The sequence below is a fragment of the Gopherus flavomarginatus genome, chromosome 16, assembly GCF_025201925.1.
Source record: "Gopherus flavomarginatus isolate rGopFla2 chromosome 16, rGopFla2.mat.asm, whole genome shotgun sequence".
Lineage (NCBI taxonomy): Eukaryota > Metazoa > Chordata > Testudines > Testudinidae > Gopherus > Gopherus flavomarginatus.
The window spans coordinates 23,139,080-23,158,860 of NC_066632.1; the positions used below are offsets into that span (position 1 = coordinate 23,139,080).

A 19,781-nucleotide genomic window follows, 5' to 3' on the forward strand; every position below is an offset into this window, starting at 1 on the left:
GTGCGTTTGAAAATTCCACCTGAGCTCACTGCATTAGAGCTTCTACGATGTTGAAAGAGAAATACAAAGAGAAAGAGAGAAAGTGGATTTGTGTTAAAAAAAATACCTTCAAGAACAGTTAACTTTTCCAACAGGGCAATTTTAAGTCTGATTAATTGGACATTAAGAATAAATTAAGAAAATTATAGTACAATTCTTAAAACACTTATGTGGAAAATTCAAGAAACATATACAGCAGATGGAAAAAATATCTTTGTCTGAGAGGTTTAGACTCTGATGTAAATTACACTGATGTAAATCAGGAAATATGTCCCTTGGTCTCAATAGAGTTACTCCGTGTTTGCAATTGACATTTGAATCTGGCCCAGCAGTACTAGATAATTTTATTTTATATTGCACTTCTTGTGAGTATATTAGTAGCAATGGTACCACAAAAATCTCCAGAACTGTGTGTTTTTGCAAAAATTCATCTGAACAAGCCACCTTCATGCGTACTATCCAGTTTGCCTTGAAATTCCTTCATGTTGTTTTTTCTGAGTGCACCACTGAAAAAGGCTACAGATTTCTACACCAATTATACTCCCTTTTGACTTTTTGGTATGTGTCAATAAAACTGGATTGTCATTTACGCCGTGTTACTGCCTATATTTACCCAAGAGGTGAATTTATAGTATAAAATATTTCTGCACTGTCTTTCCCAGTACAGGGATATATTAATAACAAGGAAAATGGGATTTTTTTTTCCCATGGCAAATGTTTGTTGTCAAAAACATGAAAATTGAAAAACCAAAGACTGAGCTAACTTTTTTTGTTATTGTTTTTACCCAAATGTTTTCAGTTTTCGGTAACAGAAAGCCAAAACATTTTGGCTGAAAATGGAAAAATATTTGGCTGAAAACTGAAAAAACTTGGATTTTGGGTTTCTGATTAAAAATTGTCAAGGAAAGCGAGTATTTTCTGGAAGCATTTTTATTTCACTGAAAATGCACATTCCATCAAAACAACGTTTTGAGCAGCTCTACTAACTAGCAGAAATAATTTTGTTGAAAGATTTCGAGGAAGGTCTATTATGGCCTGATCACAGTGGTCTCCTCTGGCCTTAGAAACTATGGATCTATGTTTCTATTTCTGCATTTCTTAAGGTGCAAGATCAGAAAGATACATTCACTGAGTTTTTTGGTGGCTTTGGGGGAAATAACCTGAATTCAGGTTGTGCGGCTGCGGGGTTCTTTTGCTGGAACAAAGCAAAAAACACCTAGATGCAGCGGTAGACACGGAGGGTGGAATATTCTAGGGCAGTGATTCTCAGCTAGGGGTACACGTATCCCTGGAGGTATGCAGAGGTCCTCCAGGGAGTTCATCAACTCATCTAGATGTTTGCCTAGTTTTACAACAGGCGTAGCTTGAAGATGATGTGGGTTAAAGATCGACTCAGTTTCAGTCTAACTTAAATCTGGTTATTACCAAAATCACTGGTGCCAGATGCTTATGTTAGTTACACCCATGTATGTAAAATGTAACCCCATTATGATTTCATTAGTAGTTGTTGTTCTTACAATATGATGCAGAGGTCCCAGCTGAGGTCCACTGTAACAGATCACACTCTACAAACACATAATAACAAGAAAGAAAGTAAACATAGGCACAAAGACGGAACACGAATGCCCAGGGTCACACAGCAGGTGAGTGGCGGAGTGAAGAATGAAACTCATCTCTTTGGAATCCCAGTTCAATGCCCCTAGTTATTAGACCACAATACCTCTTAACAATCTTGTCCAATGTCTCCCTGTCAATTGAGAAATGCCTTACAGAGAGACATCGGGCCAAATTCATCCCTGATTCACACCAGTGCAAATCCAGATTAACTCATCTGAAGTCAGTGCAACTGCTCCAGATTTAATTGATGACAGAATCTGTCCAGTTTTCCAGTGAATACGTAATGTTGCTAGAACACATAAATGTCCAGAAGCAGAAGATGACTAATTAACTCTATGCACAGCCTCTTTGCAAACTAGGCTTCTTTGGGAATAAATCATCTTGACATATAACAACAGCGAAAGAAACCTGTATCCCAGCAGCACAAACAACGCCGCAGGGCTGGGAGACGCTGGAATTCACTGCCTTTCTAGGAGAGCTTTCTTCTGAACATGAGAGTAAGATCTCAGGCTGAGAGGAAAGTTTACTGAACTAGAAATCTGATTTGGAAAACTCCATTTGGATGTTATAATGTTACAGAGAAAAAAACCCAGTCATTTTGCTCAGCCCAGAAGTCTGAAAGCTCAGCATAGACAAAGTGCGATATATCTGCATATAGAAGGGGTGCAGCATCAGAGAAACAGGAAGGGGAAAGTTGCTGGGAGAAAGGAATGCCAGGATTCCAGTCTCAGCTACCACTTCTGGGTCATCTAGGACAGGGTAGGGCACAACTTTGATGTACCTCAGTTTCCCTCACGTGTACAATGAAGATAACAATCTTGTCCTTTGCAGAGGTGTTGCAAGGATTTCATTGCAGTAGTTAACATGCCCCACCCTGGGAGGGGCAGAGCATTTTTATCTCCCTCTAAAGCTAATGGGAGCTGAGAACACACGGCCCCTTGCAGATTTGGGAGTAGATCCACCAGCCAGTGGCAATTGTCATGACCAGTTGAGGAGCTTCCCCCGGGATTTGACATTTGCAAAGTGCTTTTGAGAGTTTAAAGTGCTACACGAATGCCAAGGGAATTCAATTTTCTAGCAGACTGAAATATAAATGCAGGGGTAAATTTTTATACCAGGGGTCCTAAAGTCAGTCCTGTAAAGCCAGGTTTAGGGACCTAAATAAAAACAGCCTGATTTTCAGAGGTCTGACTTCAAGCTCCCATTGAAATCAGGGATTGGTGTCATGCAGAGTGAGCTATAACAATCCATCCCTCTTGCATTTTAAAAGGCCCGCCTAAGAAAACCTTCCTTAGACTGTCAGTATTTTTGGACCGGAAGCATCTTTTTGTTCTATATTTGTACAGAGCCTAGCACACTGGAGTGCTGAGCCATGGATGTGCTATTGGAACACATTTCATTATTTTATCATTAATACCCGAATGCCATCAAACGATGAATAAAGCAAATATACAAAAGGCATAAAACCAAGACAAGAGATTTTCAAGTCCTTTTTATTTTTTCCCCAGCCATGAGCTTAAAAAATATTAGGACTGATTCTTCTCTCACTTAAAAAGGTGTAAGTGACTTAATTGAAGTCAAAGGAATTATACAGGTGTCAAAAGGGAACTAGACCTAATGCTTCTTGGTAGGATGCACCACACTTCATGTCTGCTGCAAAAACGACACCACAGACATAGATAGAAGTAGAAGCAACCAGCTGGCCTTCTGGATGACCTCACTTCCTGCCCCGTGCCTCGGTTTCCCTAAATGTAAAAAGAGGATAATGATACTGCCCTCCTTTGTAAAGTGCTTTGTGATCTATACGCTTGGAAGGATAAGGGTTTTTAAAGTCGACTTCACTGTACATACGCCAACCAACAAAACAATATTTTGATTGATAATCATCAGAATTCACAGATCGGCAAAGGAAGAAAAATGCTATTTCAGAACTTCTTAGAGTTTGATTTAAGGTTCTTTACTTTGCACATTTAACCATGATAAAACTTTCACTTTTTGAAGCTCAATGTCATTAAAAAATGGTTGTCCCCCGCCACACTCTCTGACCTCCACACAACTCCCTGCAATTCCAGAAATGTAAACAAATAAAAATATGCTTAAACTCCATAATTTTGTGCAACTGATAATTTAAACTGTTTAAAAATGCCAAAAAGTAAACATTGATATCGGTCAAATTTATTTAAAAAAATAGAAGTCAGAGTTTGCCAAGCCTCGCTATAGAAAAGCCAGGTATTATTAGCATTATTATGAGGCAAACCGACGTTTGTGATCTTTTAGGACCGTGGCCTGCTAGCCTGATTTATGCAGTCATCCTCGCTTGTGATAGTGCAGATGACAAAAGGTGAATAAAGGTTGACCCTCTTCAAAATGACCGGCTAATTTATGTCGGAAAGAAGAGGTCTACATTGCGTGCTTTGCTCATGCAACTGTTCCACTGCTGGGCCAAATCCAAATCATGCTGGTGACTCAATTTACCTCAACAGGCTTACTCAAGCAAGTAAAATGAGCAAACTTTGGCCCTAGATTCATGACAGTATTGCCTGAATGAAGACTCAGTATGCACTGTGTGACCTTTCCATGCATAAGTGTCTCACGTAGGGTGACCAGATGTCCTGATTTTATAGGGACAGTCCCAATAGTTGGGGCTTTGTCTTATATAGGTACCTATTACTCTTTCCCCAGTCCTGATTTTTCACATTTGCTGTCTGGTCACCCTAGTCTCATGCCACCAGTTGCTTTACATTTTGATACTCCTTGTAACGACCCAGCGAATGAACATTATTTGGGGGCAACATGCATACTTAGAGTGTAGAGTCATTCATTCATTAAAATAAAAATGAACATTTTATACTTTTTAATTCAAACTTTTCACACTGTGGTCCCACTGGCATAACTTGGCATTGCTCCATTGGAGTAAATGGGGCCAAATTCCCACCTGGTGTAAAAATGGATGTTGCTCCATTGAAGTCAATAGATACACGCCAATTTACACTTGCTGAAAACGTATCCCTTGCTGTTATGGGAAGGTACCTACTAATCTAAGACACTTTGGACCTGATTCTCCGCTTCTGTGTACAGCTTTTACATCTGTATAGGACCACTGACGTCAGTAGACTCCCAGCTTACTTTGGTACCAATCAGGGCCACCCGGGGGGGGCAAGTGGGGCAATTTGCCCCAGGCCCCAGACCCCGCAGGGTCCCCATGAGAGTTTTTCGGGGCCCCTGGAGCGGGGTCCTTCACTCGCTCTGGGGGCCCTGGAAAACTCATGCGGGCCCCGGGCCCCTGGAGCTTCTTCCACTCCGGGTCTTTGATGACCCCCCGCCACCAAATTACAGCCGAAGACCTAGCACTTCGGCAGCGGGTCCAGCTTTGGAGGTAATTCAGTGGCGGGGGGCCCCCGCCGTGGGTCTTCGGGGCACTTCGGCGATGGGTCCCCGAGCGGAAGGACCCTCCACCGCCAAATTACCGCCAAAGCGGGGGCCCCCGCCACCAAAGACCCCAGGCCCCCTGAATCCTCTGGGCAGCCCTGGTAGCAATGAGAGGAGGATTGAAGTCTTGCTATCGTCCGTAAAGCCAACTCATGTTGGAATGGACAATGCATGTTGGAATGGAATCCATGTTGCTATGGCAATGTCTGGACAGATCACATGGGAGCTGATGTCATTATCTTTGTCGCAGATAATGTTACATTTTTAAATGTAACCTCCAGATATGCAAGCAACCAAGTGCTTTCTAAATTCTACAATCCCGTGATTAGAGCACCCCCTTGCTACAACTCAGCCTTATCCCTGCCACTGGAGGTTTAATTAAATGATTATTTTCCTGATTTCTTACCTGAATGAGCTTCAGGTGCTAATGACTCACGTAACTGGCAATAAGCAGCAACAGGAATGCTGGGGGAACACACATTGTGCAAGCATCAGGTTTTCTGACTGCAATAAAAAATCCGTTTTAATTCAGAGTCTTTCAAGTTCTCAGGCAAAGGAAACTAGTTTTGGAAAGTTATCACAGAAAACAAGCTATGATATGATGATGATGATGCCCCTAAGCTTCTAATTTTGGATTCATTATCTCTGCTGGCTGCTCATGCATCCAACTCTGCAAAAATCCAGCTCAAGACAAGGTCTGAGCTGCCCGCTTTCCTTATACAGAGCAGTATCTTCCTTTGCTAGAAAACCCATTGAGGTCAATGGAACTAACTGCATAGCGAAGGTACCATTCCAGATGGACATGGTTGGCAGAATCTGGTTTATGAGTAAGCCCACTGGCCAAGATTTTCAAAAGTTTCTAGTGATTCTCGGGGGCTTGCACAATTTGCGATACCTTCCAGGGGACTGACTTTCAGAAACTGCTCGCTGAGAATTGGAGCCCCCTTAAACTGACTCAAGTCGTGCACCCAAAAGACAAAGTGACCAAAATCAAACAGCAACTTTTGGAAATCTTGGCCAGTGCGGTAAGCGCAAACAGCTCATTTACCTTAGTGAGGATGTGCAGCAATGGACCTAAAACCAGAATGCTGTGAATTCCACCAGCAAATATCACTACTGGGCACTGATGACTGGAAACCCCCTGCTGAACATCATAATTTTGCAGATCAGCAGGTGAAAAACAAGCACAATAAAAACACAGCCTCACTCCCTTACTTTTAGAATTGGTCTTGCCTGAGAAGTCCAGTAGGATTGAATAGGAAATATTACCCTTTCTATAGGTTTAAAAAAAAAACATTCCTATAGAATTTAATAGATAATTTCATCCCTCCTGTATAATTCCATATAATTCAAACAGACTGTAGACATCTCATTATGTACCAAATTCCATAGACCATATCCTCAGCTGGTGTAGCTCCAGTAACTTCAAGGCTGAAGAGTCTTTCTGACCCTATAGAATTTGAGTAATTTCTATAGACCCCTATTGATTTCATTCCAGTTCAAATCTATAATGCTTTTCCTTAGGGGACAGGAAAAGACTTTGATAATGCTCCCTAATGTAGTATAGATATTTTTTTGAATGAACATGATCTGCAGCCTCATTACACAGTTCTGCAACGGGGTCTCTCTTGAAATGTGGGGCGTCATTGATTTGTTCTTTGGTGCAAGGATTAGTTGGCTTCATTTTTGAAGCCATTTCAACAGCCATTTGCAGCTCTGTTTGCCATAGCCAAATTAAAGCTCAAAAAACTTAAGGCTAAGATTTTCCAAGTTGCCTGAAGGATTTGCACACCCAACTCCCACTAAAATGATCAAGAGTTGGTCATCTAAATTCCCAAGGAGCCTTTGAAAATCTCTTTCTCTCACACACTCACATATACTTGCACAGCAATGCTGTAATAGCTGAAACTGGCATTATTGATGTCTTTAGGTATGCAGATTTCTAAGCAGATTGTGCATCATGTCCTCTGCAATAAGAACTTGCAGCCCCTTTGCAACGTAAGAACCATCCCCCCAGCCCTGCAAAGACTTGAGCATGGAAGTAACTTTACCGGTTAAAGTCAATTGCATTATTCACGTTAATAGAGCAGCTGGTTTGTCTTTTACAGATGCTAGCTCTGTGATAGTGGATGATCCAGCGACTAGTCCTGACACACACGAGTAGCCTCTTCTTGCCAAAACTCATGAGTCAGTGTTTCAGAATCAGGCCTACAATCTCGTTTAGTTAAAAAAACAACCACCCTCCTGTGCAAGGACAAGTAAGTGCACTCCGTTACTTTCTAGCCCACAAACAATGCATTTTTCAAAGCCAGGCTGCTACCTAGGTGTGTTTGACAAGACAAGTTGCTGCAAGGTACGTCAAGCCCATGAATGCAGCGGATTGTCTCTGCGTCCCTGCCAAGTGCTCCAAGCAGATAAAAGAAGCAGCTCCCCTCTCTCACACCAGAGGGGTTCCATCTCCTTCGCTCTCTGCTCTTCTCCTGCAGCACAGCTTCTATTCCCACACTTTGCTCTCCACTCTTAGTTTTCAATTGAACGAGCCACCATGAGTCGAATCTCCATGAGAAAATCAACAAGTGGGGGTGGAAGCAAGACCTTCAGCTCAGGTTCTGCTGGTTTAGGTGGCGGTTTTGGTGGTGGTGGCAGAAGCAGCTTCAGTTCGGTCTCTGTTTCTCGAGTTGGAGGAGGAAGAGCTGGTGGCTTTGCAGCTGGTGGCGGTGGAGGTTTTGGCAGCAGAAGCCTATATAGCCTAGGTGGAAATAAAAGAATTTCCTACAGTGCCATCGGCGGAGGTCTCCGGAGTGGATTTGGTGGTGGTGGAGGATACGGTTTTGGTGGAGGAGTAGGCTTTGGTTACGGTGGTGGAGCAGGCAGCGGTCTGGGTCTCGGTGGAGGTGGAGGGTATGGGTTAGGTGGTGCTGGCGGTGGCTATGTGTTGGGTGGCCCTGGGTTCAGTGTAAGGGGTGGCCCTGGGTTTCCCGTTTGTCCACCTGGTGGCATCCACGAAGTGACCGTCAACCAAAGCCTCTTGGCACCGCTCCACCTGGATATTGACCCGGAGGTCCAGAAAGTGAAATTGCAGGAGAGAGAACAGATCAAGACCCTCAACAACAAATTTGCCTCCTTCATTGACAAGGTGAGAACCTATCCTGAACCCACAGGATGCAAAGTAACTTCTCTGGATAGTTCAGTGTCTTCAAGAAAAAAAATTGAATGCTATCCTTTTCCATGAGCATATGTTGTCTGGGCAATTTCTGTATTCACCATGGTTTAGCCATAGGCAGCGGATTATTAGTATTAGGAGAAATCGCTGATTAAAAACCAGGAATTTTTCTTAAATCTCCTTGTCACAGAGACCTGCTGGGAGGGTGGTGGAGGGGGGACACAATAAATAGTTTTGTTTAATCCTTCTCAGCTACTGTAATTCGGTGGAGCACCATTGGACTCAATGGGGTTACACTGATTTTAAGTAGTCGTGAATCTGGAACCAGACTTTAAAAGATATTTAGGCACCTAAAGGTAGGTACCTAATGCTTTTTACAAAAGTACCCAAGTAGGTAGGTGCCTAACCTGCTTAAGTTCTTTTGAAAATCCTGACTGCATCTTTAGTTACCTAAATGCAATTGAAAATCTGGCACCTGGTCCCAAAATTCCTATATGAAAAGTATCTTTCACATTCTCCCTACCCCCATCTCTCTCTCTCCACCCTGAACTGAACGATCAACCTTTTTCTTGTCAGTGATTTTGTGGGTTGTTTGAATAGATTTAAGCACCTGCCTCTGGGTTCTGTTTTTTCCCCAGGTCCGATTCTTGGAGCAACAGAATAAAGTATTGGAGACCAAATGGACTCTACTGCAGGAACAGGGTCAGACGACTGTCAAACGGAACCTGGATCCTCTTTTTGAGGCCTACATTAACAACCTCAGGAGGCAGCTAGACAACCTCTTGGGGGAGAGAGGAAGGCTGGATACAGAACTGAGGAACATGCAAGACATGGTGGAGGATTTTAAGAATAAGTAAGAAAGTCTGCATTAAAATCTAGGCTATTGGCATGCATGAAAAACCAAGCCAGGCATTTCATTCTGTATTGAGCATCAAAATGCCGTACACTGGCATCACGTGGCATTTGCTACTCTCAAAGCAGATGCATGCACTGAGCAGATTCTGATCTCGGAGCATCTGGCTCTAACTCTATTATTGAAGTCAGTGGAGTTACTCTAGCATAACTGAGATCAGAATTTGACCCACTGATTTGATAAAAATAAAACAGCAGAGGATTTTAAAATTCACATTCACAAGTATAGTGCATGTGAAAAAATTTCAAAGGCACCAAAGTGACGTAGGAGCTTAAGTCCCATTTTCAAAAAGTGACCTAGCGCTTAGAACTAAGACCCATTGACTTTTGATTTTCAGAAGTGACAGTTACTTAAGTGCCTAAATCCTAGTGGCTTTCCATGGGACTTAGACCCTTTTTAACATTTTACCCATATCTAAAATGCCTTCTCTCCATCCCTCATATTTACAAGCCACTCTTAATCCTTGCAGCCTATAAAGCATTAAGTAGCAAGACTGGCAAAGTGCAGTTCTGAGAAAATTAGACCTGAGGATCAGAAAAGTTCAGATAGATGGATGGGGTAGATGGGGATGGATAGATAGATAGATAGATGTGTTTTTAGGAATTCGCACAAAATATTGGCATGATGGCATGGCATGAATTGGCTTCTAATATTCATTTGTGTTTCTTGTACTTGTATATTTCATTGGCTTTTTTAATGGTTCAAAATAATACGTAGTCTGTTTTACTCATTATACTATGGTTTCTGGAGGATGGAAATACTGCATGGGAAACAGACCATGTCTCATTTCAAATCCCTCTTCATTGCCTCTTTCATCTGAATTCCTATGCCAAAATCAGGCACAGAGTTGACAAAAGCCTTCTGGAGACATCCAGATCACATTTTCCGCAGCACGGTCAAGATAACGCTTCCTTTCTTCCATCTTGCCAAGACCCACTCTGCCTCTTTGATTTAGCCCTAAGCCATGAAGTTTCACAGAAGCATATTTGTAGCATAATGAAGTGCTTTTGCAAAACTCCAGCTAAAAGATCTTGGAATAAATGGTACAGTTAGTTAGACAGGCTGATTTATGATGTATTTACAGGCATTTCCATGGCAGTTGCATCTAAAGCAATTAGTGACACTTGATAATAGGCCCCGATCCTGCAAAGATTTTGTCCATATGCTTAACTTGATGCCTGGTGGGTAGCCCCATTGGTTTCAGCTGGGACTACTAAGAATGCAGAAACTTAACCATGTGGGTGATTCTGTGCAGGTTTCGGGTGAGTAACCAATCAATAGCTACCCTTACATCTGGGGCTAGATTTTAAGCAAGTGTGTCAGTTCTGGACTCTGTATTATTTTTCAAATGTAGAACCCTTCTTTCAGCAAGCCACAGCTAAAGAAAATCAATGGTATTTATATGGCCCCAGGTTGCGCAGCATCTGAGCAGCTTGCAGTTGCGAGCATATTTATCTTAACACCCCCTCGAAGGGGGGCGATGCTAGTACCCCTTGTTAAAGATGGGGAATAGAGGCATGGAGGGAAACATTTTCCAGAGCTCCCAAGGGATTTAGGCGCTTTGGTCACTTTAAAATGTCTGACTCCATCAAAGTCCTACAGGAAGTTTGTAGGCAAGCAAGGATTTGAACTGAGGATTCTGACCTCAGATGCTTGCATGCAACACACTGGACCATTTCCCTCTGAGGCAGTTGTAGGCGAAATGCTACAGTTAGTCACTTCACGATGTGGATTCTGCTACCACAAGACCTGGTACCACTAGCTAAGCTTGGAGAGATTTTCATAAGCACAAGTTGGATCTAGGCACCCAACTCCCATTGATTTTCAGTGGGAGTTGGGTTCCTAACTGCTCTGGATTTAAAATCCTTCCCCCCTCACGACCCCTATCATTTGGAATAGGAGTGACTTGCATCACAGAAATGTAGGACTGGAAGGGACCTTGAGAGAGCTTCTAGTCCAGTCCCCTGCACTCAAGGCAGGGTCCGTGCCTTCTCCGCTAGTGACACAAGAGGATGGGTCCTGATCTAGCCCACTCTCTCCTCTCTCCCAACAGATATGAAGATGAAATTAACCGGCGCACAGCTGCAGAGAATGACTTTGTGGTGCTCAAGAAGGTGAGTAGACCAGGGTCACTCACGGGCCTGAGTCCAAGAGGTGTGAGGTACTGCAGAGTCCAACCAAGACCAGTGGGAGCTGTGGAACCCCCTCTCCACCCCCCCAGCCCCTGCGCAATTGGGAGAATTACAGCTCAAACTGACAGTAAATCGGTCTGGCATCATTCACCTTGTAAATGAAACCCCCCGAGTCAGGCCCGAGAGGAAGAAGACCTCTTTCCTGCTGGTTGCATGCTTGTTACATGGAAAACAATGGCCAGTGGCTATGCCTAGTGGTAAATCTAGTAGCCCCATCCTTACCCTCTTGCACCCTAAACCTTTGCCACCCCCAAATCCAGGGCTGCCACAAGGCACTTGGCACCCGCTGCCTAGGAACTTTTGTAGGAACTGCAGTCAGAACTACCAGGATGCCCCTTCCCAGCCGGAAAGCTGGCTGCTCTGTCCCAGTAACTCTCCTTGCTCGCCCTCCCATCCCTCTGCCCCCTGCCCCCTGCCCCATCCCAATCATCCCTGCACCGATTGGAATGACACGGCCCCTCCCGCCCCAAGGGGCACTACCTCAGTTCTGCTCACCTAGGCCCACCCATGGCCACAGAAGAAGGGTCCGGCCTTGCCCTTGAATGACACATTTTAAACGACCTTCTACATCGCGATGCAGCGACCGCTTAGGCAATAACACTCTGCAAAGGCTGATGACAGTGGACGGGTGGTTTGTTTTTTTTGCTGTGTTCAGCCCTTTGGCTGACTCTGTGGCTCATCAGGGTGTCCATGACTTTTCTTTTCTTTCCTTTAGGATGTGGACGGCTCCTACATGAACAAGGTCGAGTTGCAGGCCAAAGCAGACGCGCTGATGGATGAAATTAATTTCCTGAGAGCTCTGTTTGAAGCAGTAAGCAGAGAGTTCCCCACCCTACTGCACCAGGCACTGATGACTGGGGATGTGTCAGTCTATGGTATTTGTATGGTCTCCTTTAAGATGGTACCTGAGCACCTCATAATTGTCGGTGTATTTATCATCCCAACACCCCTATAAAGTAGGGAAGTACCATTATCCTCATTTGACAGATGGAAAACTCAGGCACAGAGACACTAAAGCATTTGCCCAACGTTGCACAGAGAAGAGAATTAAACCCAGGTGTCCTAGGATAGTGCTTTAACCATTGTACCATACTTCCTCTGATAAACAAGCACTAGTATGCACCACTGTAACAAACTCCTCATCATCCATCAGCAGCAGGGGTTGAATTCTGAACCAGCCACACAAATTGCTACTAGTCAAACGACAGGACTGGCTTCTCTATTGATCCCAGTGGCTGATGGCTCAGCAGCAGACAGATCACGGAGAGTCATGGAGAAAAATCAAATAAGAGAAGGGACAGTCTATCCCATACATTTGGAGCTGGTGAGAATTTTTCAACCCCTGCCAAAAAATTTGAGTTTTCACCAAAATTGAGATTTTTTTTCCTGCGGGAAAATGTCTTTTTTGACAAAAATTTTCAATGGTAAAATTCCCAAACATTTTTGTTGGTTTCATTTTGCTTGTCTGGTAGGGTTTTTGAAAAGTCCCCAAAAGGAATGTTTTTATTCGAATTAAATCAAAATGAAAAAAACCAAACCCTTGGCTTTATTACATGTTGACATTTTCCACACCAAAAATAATCAAAACATTTTAAAGGAAAAATTGTTGCTCAGCATTTTTCTTGGAGGAAAAAAGACAGGTTTATGACCAGGTCTATTATTACTTATTAGCTGTATTATGGTAGTACCTAGGAGCCACAGTCAAGGACCATGACCCCACTGCGCTAGGTGCTGTACAAATGCAGAACAAAAAAGTCTCTGCCCCAAAGAGCTTGCAATCTAAGTATAAGACAAGAGGGGAAAGGCAGTTACTGACAGACAGACATGGAAGCCCAAGGAAACAGAGAGACACAAGTGGTCAGCAGGATGGACAAGGATCTCAGGACACCAGTTGCCTCACAGGTGTCAGCTCTACATACAATGCAAATGATCCAGGCTTCGTGTCTCTTGTAGGAACTGAGCCAGATGCAGCAGCAGGTCTCCGACACCTCCGTCGTCCTGTCTATGGACAACAACCGAAGCCTGGACCTGGACAGTATCATCCGGGAGGTCAAAGCGCAGTATGAGGAGATTGCCAACAGGAGCAGAGCTGAGGCGGAGTCTTGGTACCAGACCAAGGTGAGGACTGAAGGCCAATAATGTTCTTGGCTTTTTTAATTCCTCTTATCTACTGCTTGCATTCAGTTCCTCACACTGCACCACAGAAGCCAATGGGAGCTTTATCCTTGACTTAGACGGGTACAGGATCACATTTTTTAGACTGATCAAATTTGCCAGAAGCTGGGAGTAGATGACAGGGGATGGATCACTTGATGATTGCCTGTTCTGCTAATTCCCTCTCAAGTACCTGCCATTGGCCACTGTTGGAAGACAGGACACTGGGCTAGATGGACCTTTGGTCTGACCCACTATGGCCGTTTTTAAGTTACACCAGGAATGAATTTGGCTCATTGCACCCAGTAATAACAATAGTAAACTACTCTGCAGAGATTTTCATCATTAGTTTGCAAAACACTTAACAGTGGCGGATAAGTATCATTTTAAATATGAGGAAACTGAGGCAGAGACCGTTTAAGTGACTTGACACTCATTGCCCAAAGAGTCAGTGGCAGAGCCAGCATCGTGGGGTGCGAGGCTGTGCATGCTTTCTTTATTGTAGTAATTACAAGTGTGTCTTTGCTCTATACACAACATTAAGAATAAGTGAAAAGACATTTGGATTCCAAGTACTGAGATTACTAATGCTAGACAGACACACAAGGCCTGGCTGCATACATAAACCTTTGTCCTGCTAGTGTCCGGTGGCTTCTGCAGTACAAGACATAGGGCTTCCAAACTATTTAAATGGATGCTATCTAATTCCTCAACGCTGCAGTAAGTAATGGGTCATGTTCTCCTCTCCCCCAACCCTCATGTCTGAATATTTAGTTTGAGGAGCTGCAGATCTCCGTCGGGCGGCACGGTGATGACTTGCGTAACACAAAGGTTGAAATTTCCGAGACCAACCGGATGATCCACAGGCTGAGGAATGAAATTGACAGCGTGAAGAAGCAGGTAGGGTGGAGCCTCTCTTTACCTGGGGCAGGCTAGTGGTTGGGTGTGAGGCACAGGCTGGGGCTCGTGCGCTGAATAACGGTTCAGCTGATGGGTTTGGAGCAGGGAGGTGGTTGAGGGTCTTCTCGCTTTGTAAGAAATGGTGATGCCAGCCTGACGGAAGCGTGCACGGGACACTGTGCATTGCACACCGAGCACTCATACTTGCAAGGCCTCCATTACCATGATATCTCCATTACCATGAGAATCATACCCATTGGCTTCAATAGCCTGACTCCTGAGTTGCATCTGTGCAGGAGAAAGAGAATCATATCAATTGACTTCAGTGCAGTGAGGCCTGACTTACTTTTGCATGCAAAAGAGAATCGTATCGATTAACTTCAATGGAGTGACTCCTGATTTGCACAAAGGAGACTCATGCTAATTACTCCAGGTTTACATGGGTTTGCATACTCAGAGTGAGCGGTCACTCTCGCATTTGGTTACCCCATTAAATACTAATCACACTTCAACGTTCCTGGTTTGCAGTGCGCCAGCCTGCAAGCGGCCATCGCCGAGGCCGAGGAGCGCGGCGAAATGGCCCTCAAGGATGCCCGAGCGAAACTGACTGAGCTGGAGGATGCCTTGCAGAAGGCCAAGGCAGACTTGGCCCGCCAGCTGCGGGAGTACCAGGAGCTGATGAACGTCAAGCTGGCCCTGGATATTGAGATCGCCACCTACAGGAAGCTGCTGGAAGGAGAGGAGAGCAGGTGGGTGCATGAAGCAATGATACTGCATCCCTGAGGCAAGCGAGAAGCCCCATTGCTCCCCTGATAGCAAGATGCGAGATTGGAACCTAAGCGGTATAATTCAGGGTATGTCTACCCAGCAATGCCGAGGTGCGACTGCAGAACCTGCCTGAGCTCTGACTGAGCTCACTTCCTAAAAATAAGCCGCAACACCTGGGCAGTGACTGGGTTCCACGTTTGAGTACACACCCAGGCTTGGACTCAAGCTGTTAGTTTGTACTGCTGTGGCTTCACTGCTATTTTTAATAAGCTGGGTTGATCAAAGCTGTCTTGGGTATGTCTATCTACACGTGCAGCAATGACACCTCCCAATTGCAGTGTAGACATACACGCAATGACGTCCGGAACAAAGGCTACATTGTAGTGTGAGCAAGTAAGGTGCCTTCCTTCACGTTTGCACAGTTCCTAGCACATTGCGAGTGACACCGGAAATATGTCCCAGTAATGAGGAGAAGATAAAAAAGAAGGTAAAATGCTACTGTAATTGAAGCAGAGATGGGATAAGGAGCTGCAAATGCAATCCCATGACCATGAGCTAGATTAGATGGAGACTGATGTGTGATGTTTGACTGAGGTTCAGAGTTTAAAGATGGGAATCAGTTGCAGTGGAGGAGGTTTAGGTTGGATATTAGGAAAAACTTTTTCACGAGGAGGGTGGTGAAGCAGTGGAATGGGTTACCTAGGGAGGTGGTGGAATCTCCATCCTTAGAGGTGCTTAAGGTCAGGCTTGACAAAGCCCTGGCTGGGATGATTTAGTTGGGGACTGGTCCTGCTTTGAGCAGGGGGTTGGCCTAGATGACTTCCTGAGGTCCTTTCCAAACCTAATAGTCTATGATTCTATGATTCTATGAATCCTAATGCTGGAAGCATTCATAAGGCTGAAAATCTAGCTAACAAAATGATATGTGTGAGGCAGGCTGGAGACTATTCCCTCCTTTTCCATTGTTTTCATCAGCATTCTACATTTTTTACCTAAACATTTCATCTGGGCTTTCAGCAAATGTCAACTGGCTTCATAGCTGGCTGGAAAATGGGAGCGAGAAAATGCACCAACATTCAGAAAACTTCCAATCTCCCCTTCCCATTTTTCCATGGCCTTAAAAAAGTTTTCCCTGAAATTTCCAATCCTGAAAAATACCGGTCGGCTCAACAAGCAATGGAGCTTGAATTTTCAAAGGGAGTAGGTAAGACCCTTTTGAAAATTCCAGCCTATGATCCTAAATCAATTCAGACTCAAAATAAGATGCCCCTTACCTAGGGTCAGGGTAGATTCTCCACCACTGTAGGTCTTTAAGTCAAGACTGGGGGCCTTTCTAAAAGATATGTGCTGGCTCAGCCATGAGTTATGGATGTAGAAATCCCTAGAGGAGGTTCTCAGGCATGGGTTATCAGAATAGATAAGCACAATGGTCCCTTCTGACCTTAATGTCTGCAAATCTATCTGTATTGGTCATGAGTTGTCTATGAACTGAGGGCGTCACTTACATCCTTTCCTTCCTGTCTCTCTCTTTCCTAACAGGCTGGCAGGAGAGGGAGTTGGACCCGTGAGCATCTGTAAGTGACTCGACCTCTGACCTATCACTGGCTTTTCCAAATGAAGCTGATGTGTGGGTTTTTTTCCCTCTGGAAACCACAGAGATCTCACTTGTTGTGCTTGTCGTTTTGCAGCGGTGGTCAGTTCCTCGACTGGATACAGTGGAGGCAGCCTGGGAGGAGGATATGGAGGTGGGCTTTCCCTGGGAGGTGGCGGAGGAGGTGGCGGCGGCTACAGTCTCGGCCTTGGAGGCGGGAGCGGATTCGGCCTTGGCGGCGGCAGCAGTGCTGGATATAGCTACGGAAGCGGGATAAGCGTTGGAGGTGGTGGTGGTTTCAGCTCTGGCAGTGGAAGAGGTCTGAGCGGAAGTCTGAGCTCCGGAGGGAGGAGCAGCTCCAGCGTGAAAATCGTATCCAAGACCACGACCAGCAAAAAATCCATCAGATAAAGACGAGGCCCCCAGCGATCCCCGCATGAATGAAAACACGTTTCCTACCTACTGAAAGCAAGTGCAGCCCGTAGAAATCCATTGTGTAAATAGCTGAGCTAACCCCCACACTCAAGTCCTTTCACCTTTTCCCCGTGGATTGGGTACAGCCAGGATCTTACCATGGAAATCAGGAATGTTGTAGGCCAAAGCATTGCTTGCAATCTGTTTCACATGTGGGGTTCTGACCAGCATAGAGGCCAGATCGTATTCCTGATTCGGCACGTGCTTTAACGTTCGTTCCCATTGGAATTGTGAACTTAAAGATAAGCTGAAGCACTTTGCTGAATTGGGACCCATCTGATCACCACAGCCAGTTAAATCCATCACTTACAGCTGCTGGAAAAGGGGATTTCCATTTACATGCTGTGGGAACGTGCCTAGATATATGTTACCTGGAATCTCTTTCCTGTTTGGGCATGTTCATTTAATTCACAGTAAAAAAGAATAACATAGCGTCAGCCTCACGAAATTACAAATCCATCTGTTCTACCTAAAGAAATATTTACACGACACTATAATCAGGGTAAGATCTGTGCCCCAACATGTGTTCTAAGCTGCGGGTGTCCTCCTGGCAACTAAAAAAATATCTTCGGCGCCGTCTTTTTTGTGAGCGATCCGGTGGAAAAGGTGATTGCTTTTTTTGATGTATAAACTCCAGCACTGATTTCTAATTCTTTGTCCTCATGGCTACAGCCCCTTGACTTTCGGGCGTCTGGTACTGTATGTCCAATAAACAGCATCTGTCATTTTTAAACTGTCATTTTGCTGTTTTTTCCTCCCCAAAATATTATGAGGTGTATTATCGTAGCACCAAGCGGACCTCAATAGAGAGCAGCTCTCCATTGCACTAGGCCAGGGGTGGCCAACCTGGGGTTCCAGAGCCACATGCGGCTCTTCAGAAGTTAATATGCGGCTCCTTGTATAGGCACCGACTCCAAGGCTGGAGCAACAGGTGCCAACTTTCCAATGTGCCGGGGGAGGGGGGGTGCTCACTACTCAACCCCTGGCTCTGCCACAGGCCCTGCCCCCACCAAACCTCTTCCCGACCCCTCCCCTGAGCCTGCCATGCCCTCACTCCTCCCCGCTTCCTCCCAGAGCCTCCTGTACGCCACGAACCAGCTGATTGGTAGGTGCGGGGAGGGACGGGGACGTGCTGATTGGTGGGGTTGCCGGTGGGTGGGAGGCACTGGGAGCAGGGTGATGGAGCTGATGGGGGGCTGCTGATGTATTACTGTGGCTCTTTGGCAAAGTCCACTGGTAAATTCTGGCTCCTTCTCAGGCTCCGATTGGCCACCCCAGCACTAGGTGCTCTATAAACACCTAGCAAGAGACAGTCCCTGCCTTGGAAAGCTTACAGAATATGTCTACATTGCAGCTGGGAGGTGTAATTCCCCACTTAGCTGGAACTTTGGACAAGCTAGTGCCCTACAAATAGCAACATGGCCACAGCACCAGGGACAACCGTGCAGGATAGCTGCAGAAGCACAATCCCGGCTGAGATCCTCGATCTATGCTTGGGTGGCTAACCCCAGCCGTTGCCCGTGCTGATGTGTCTATGCAGACATTTTTAGTGCACGAGCATGCGACATCTACCCAAGCTGGGAATTAAGCTCCTTAAATGTAGCCACCGTGTCCAGAGATGAAAGGTCGGAGAAAGGAAGAATTATTACACTCATTTTACAGATGAGGGCCTGAGGCACAGAGAGATTACGTGAGCTGCCCAAAGTGTCTTGCCAAACTGGTGGGAGAACCAAGTATGGAACAAATTGGAGAGAGTCCAGTGGAGGGCAACAAAAATGGTTAGGGGGCTGGGGCACATGACTTACGAGGAGAGGCTGAGGGAACTGGGGTTATTTAGGCTGCAGAAGAGAAGAGTGAGGGGAGATTTGATAGCAGCCTTCAACTACCTGAAGGGGGTTCCAAAGAGGATGGAGCTCAGCTGTTCTCAGGGGTGGCAGGTGATAGAACAAGAAGCAATGGTCAAGTTGCAGTGGGGGACGTCTAGGTTGGATATTAGGAAACACTATTTCACTAGGAGGGTGGTGAGGCGCTGGAATGGGTTACCTAGGGAGGTGGTGGAATCTCCATCCTTGGAAATTTGTAAGGCCCAGCTTGACAAAGCCTTGGATGGGATGATTTAGTTAGAGATTGGTCCTGCTTTGAGCAGGGGGTTGGACTAGATACCTCCTGAAGTCTCTTTCAACACTAATATTCTATGATTCTATTAACTCAGGCCTGCTGAATTTCAGGCCAGAATATTAACCAAAAAAAAAAAATCCTCCTTTTCCCCTGAAGCTACACTCATTTGAAGAAGTGGACAAAGAGGAGTGGGGCGGGTAGCACCCTCCAAATGTTTCACAAGGGTTCGTGCCTCAATGTTTATTGGCAGGGTCTAAACCAGGATTCGGCAACCTTTCAGAAGTGATGGGCCTAGTCTTCATTTAGTCACTCTGATTTAAGGTTCCACATGCCAGTAATACATTTTAACGTTTTTAGACGGTCTCTTTCTGTAAGTCTATAATATATAACTATTGTTGTACATAAAGTAAATAAGGTTTTTAA

At 45.0% G+C, this 19,781-nt stretch overlaps 1 protein-coding gene across 1 annotated transcript; it reads left to right on the forward strand.

Annotated features, from left to right (window-relative positions):
- The first annotated feature begins 7,551 nt into the window (after nucleotides 1–7,551).
- LOC127035443 (keratin, type II cytoskeletal 5-like) lies at nucleotides 7,552–17,921 on the forward strand. Its single transcript, XM_050925336.1, has 9 exons — nucleotides 7,552–8,221; nucleotides 8,887–9,101; nucleotides 11,215–11,275; nucleotides 12,069–12,164; nucleotides 13,307–13,471; nucleotides 14,282–14,407; nucleotides 14,936–15,156; nucleotides 16,715–16,749; nucleotides 16,864–17,921. The coding sequence occupies exons 1-9, from the start codon at nucleotides 7,631–7,633 to the stop codon at nucleotides 17,175–17,177; spliced, it is 1,824 nt and encodes a 607-aa protein (XP_050781293.1). The 5' UTR covers nucleotides 7,552–7,630; the 3' UTR covers nucleotides 17,178–17,921.
- Nucleotides 17,922–19,781: the final 1,860 nt, after the last annotated feature.

Excerpts from the sequence above, each read along its gene's own strand:
- LOC127035443 (XM_050925336.1), top strand. The coding sequence starts at position 7,631 with ATGAGTCGAATCTCCATGAGAAAATCAACAAGTGGGGGTGGAAGCAAG. Across the intron at positions 11,276-12,068 it reads ACTTTGTGGTGCTCAAGAAG|GATGTGGACGGCTCCTACAT; the intron begins GTGAGTAGACCA and ends TCTTTCCTTTAG. Across the intron at positions 14,408-14,935 it reads TTGACAGCGTGAAGAAGCAG|TGCGCCAGCCTGCAAGCGGC; the intron begins GTAGGGTGGAGC and ends CCTGGTTTGCAG.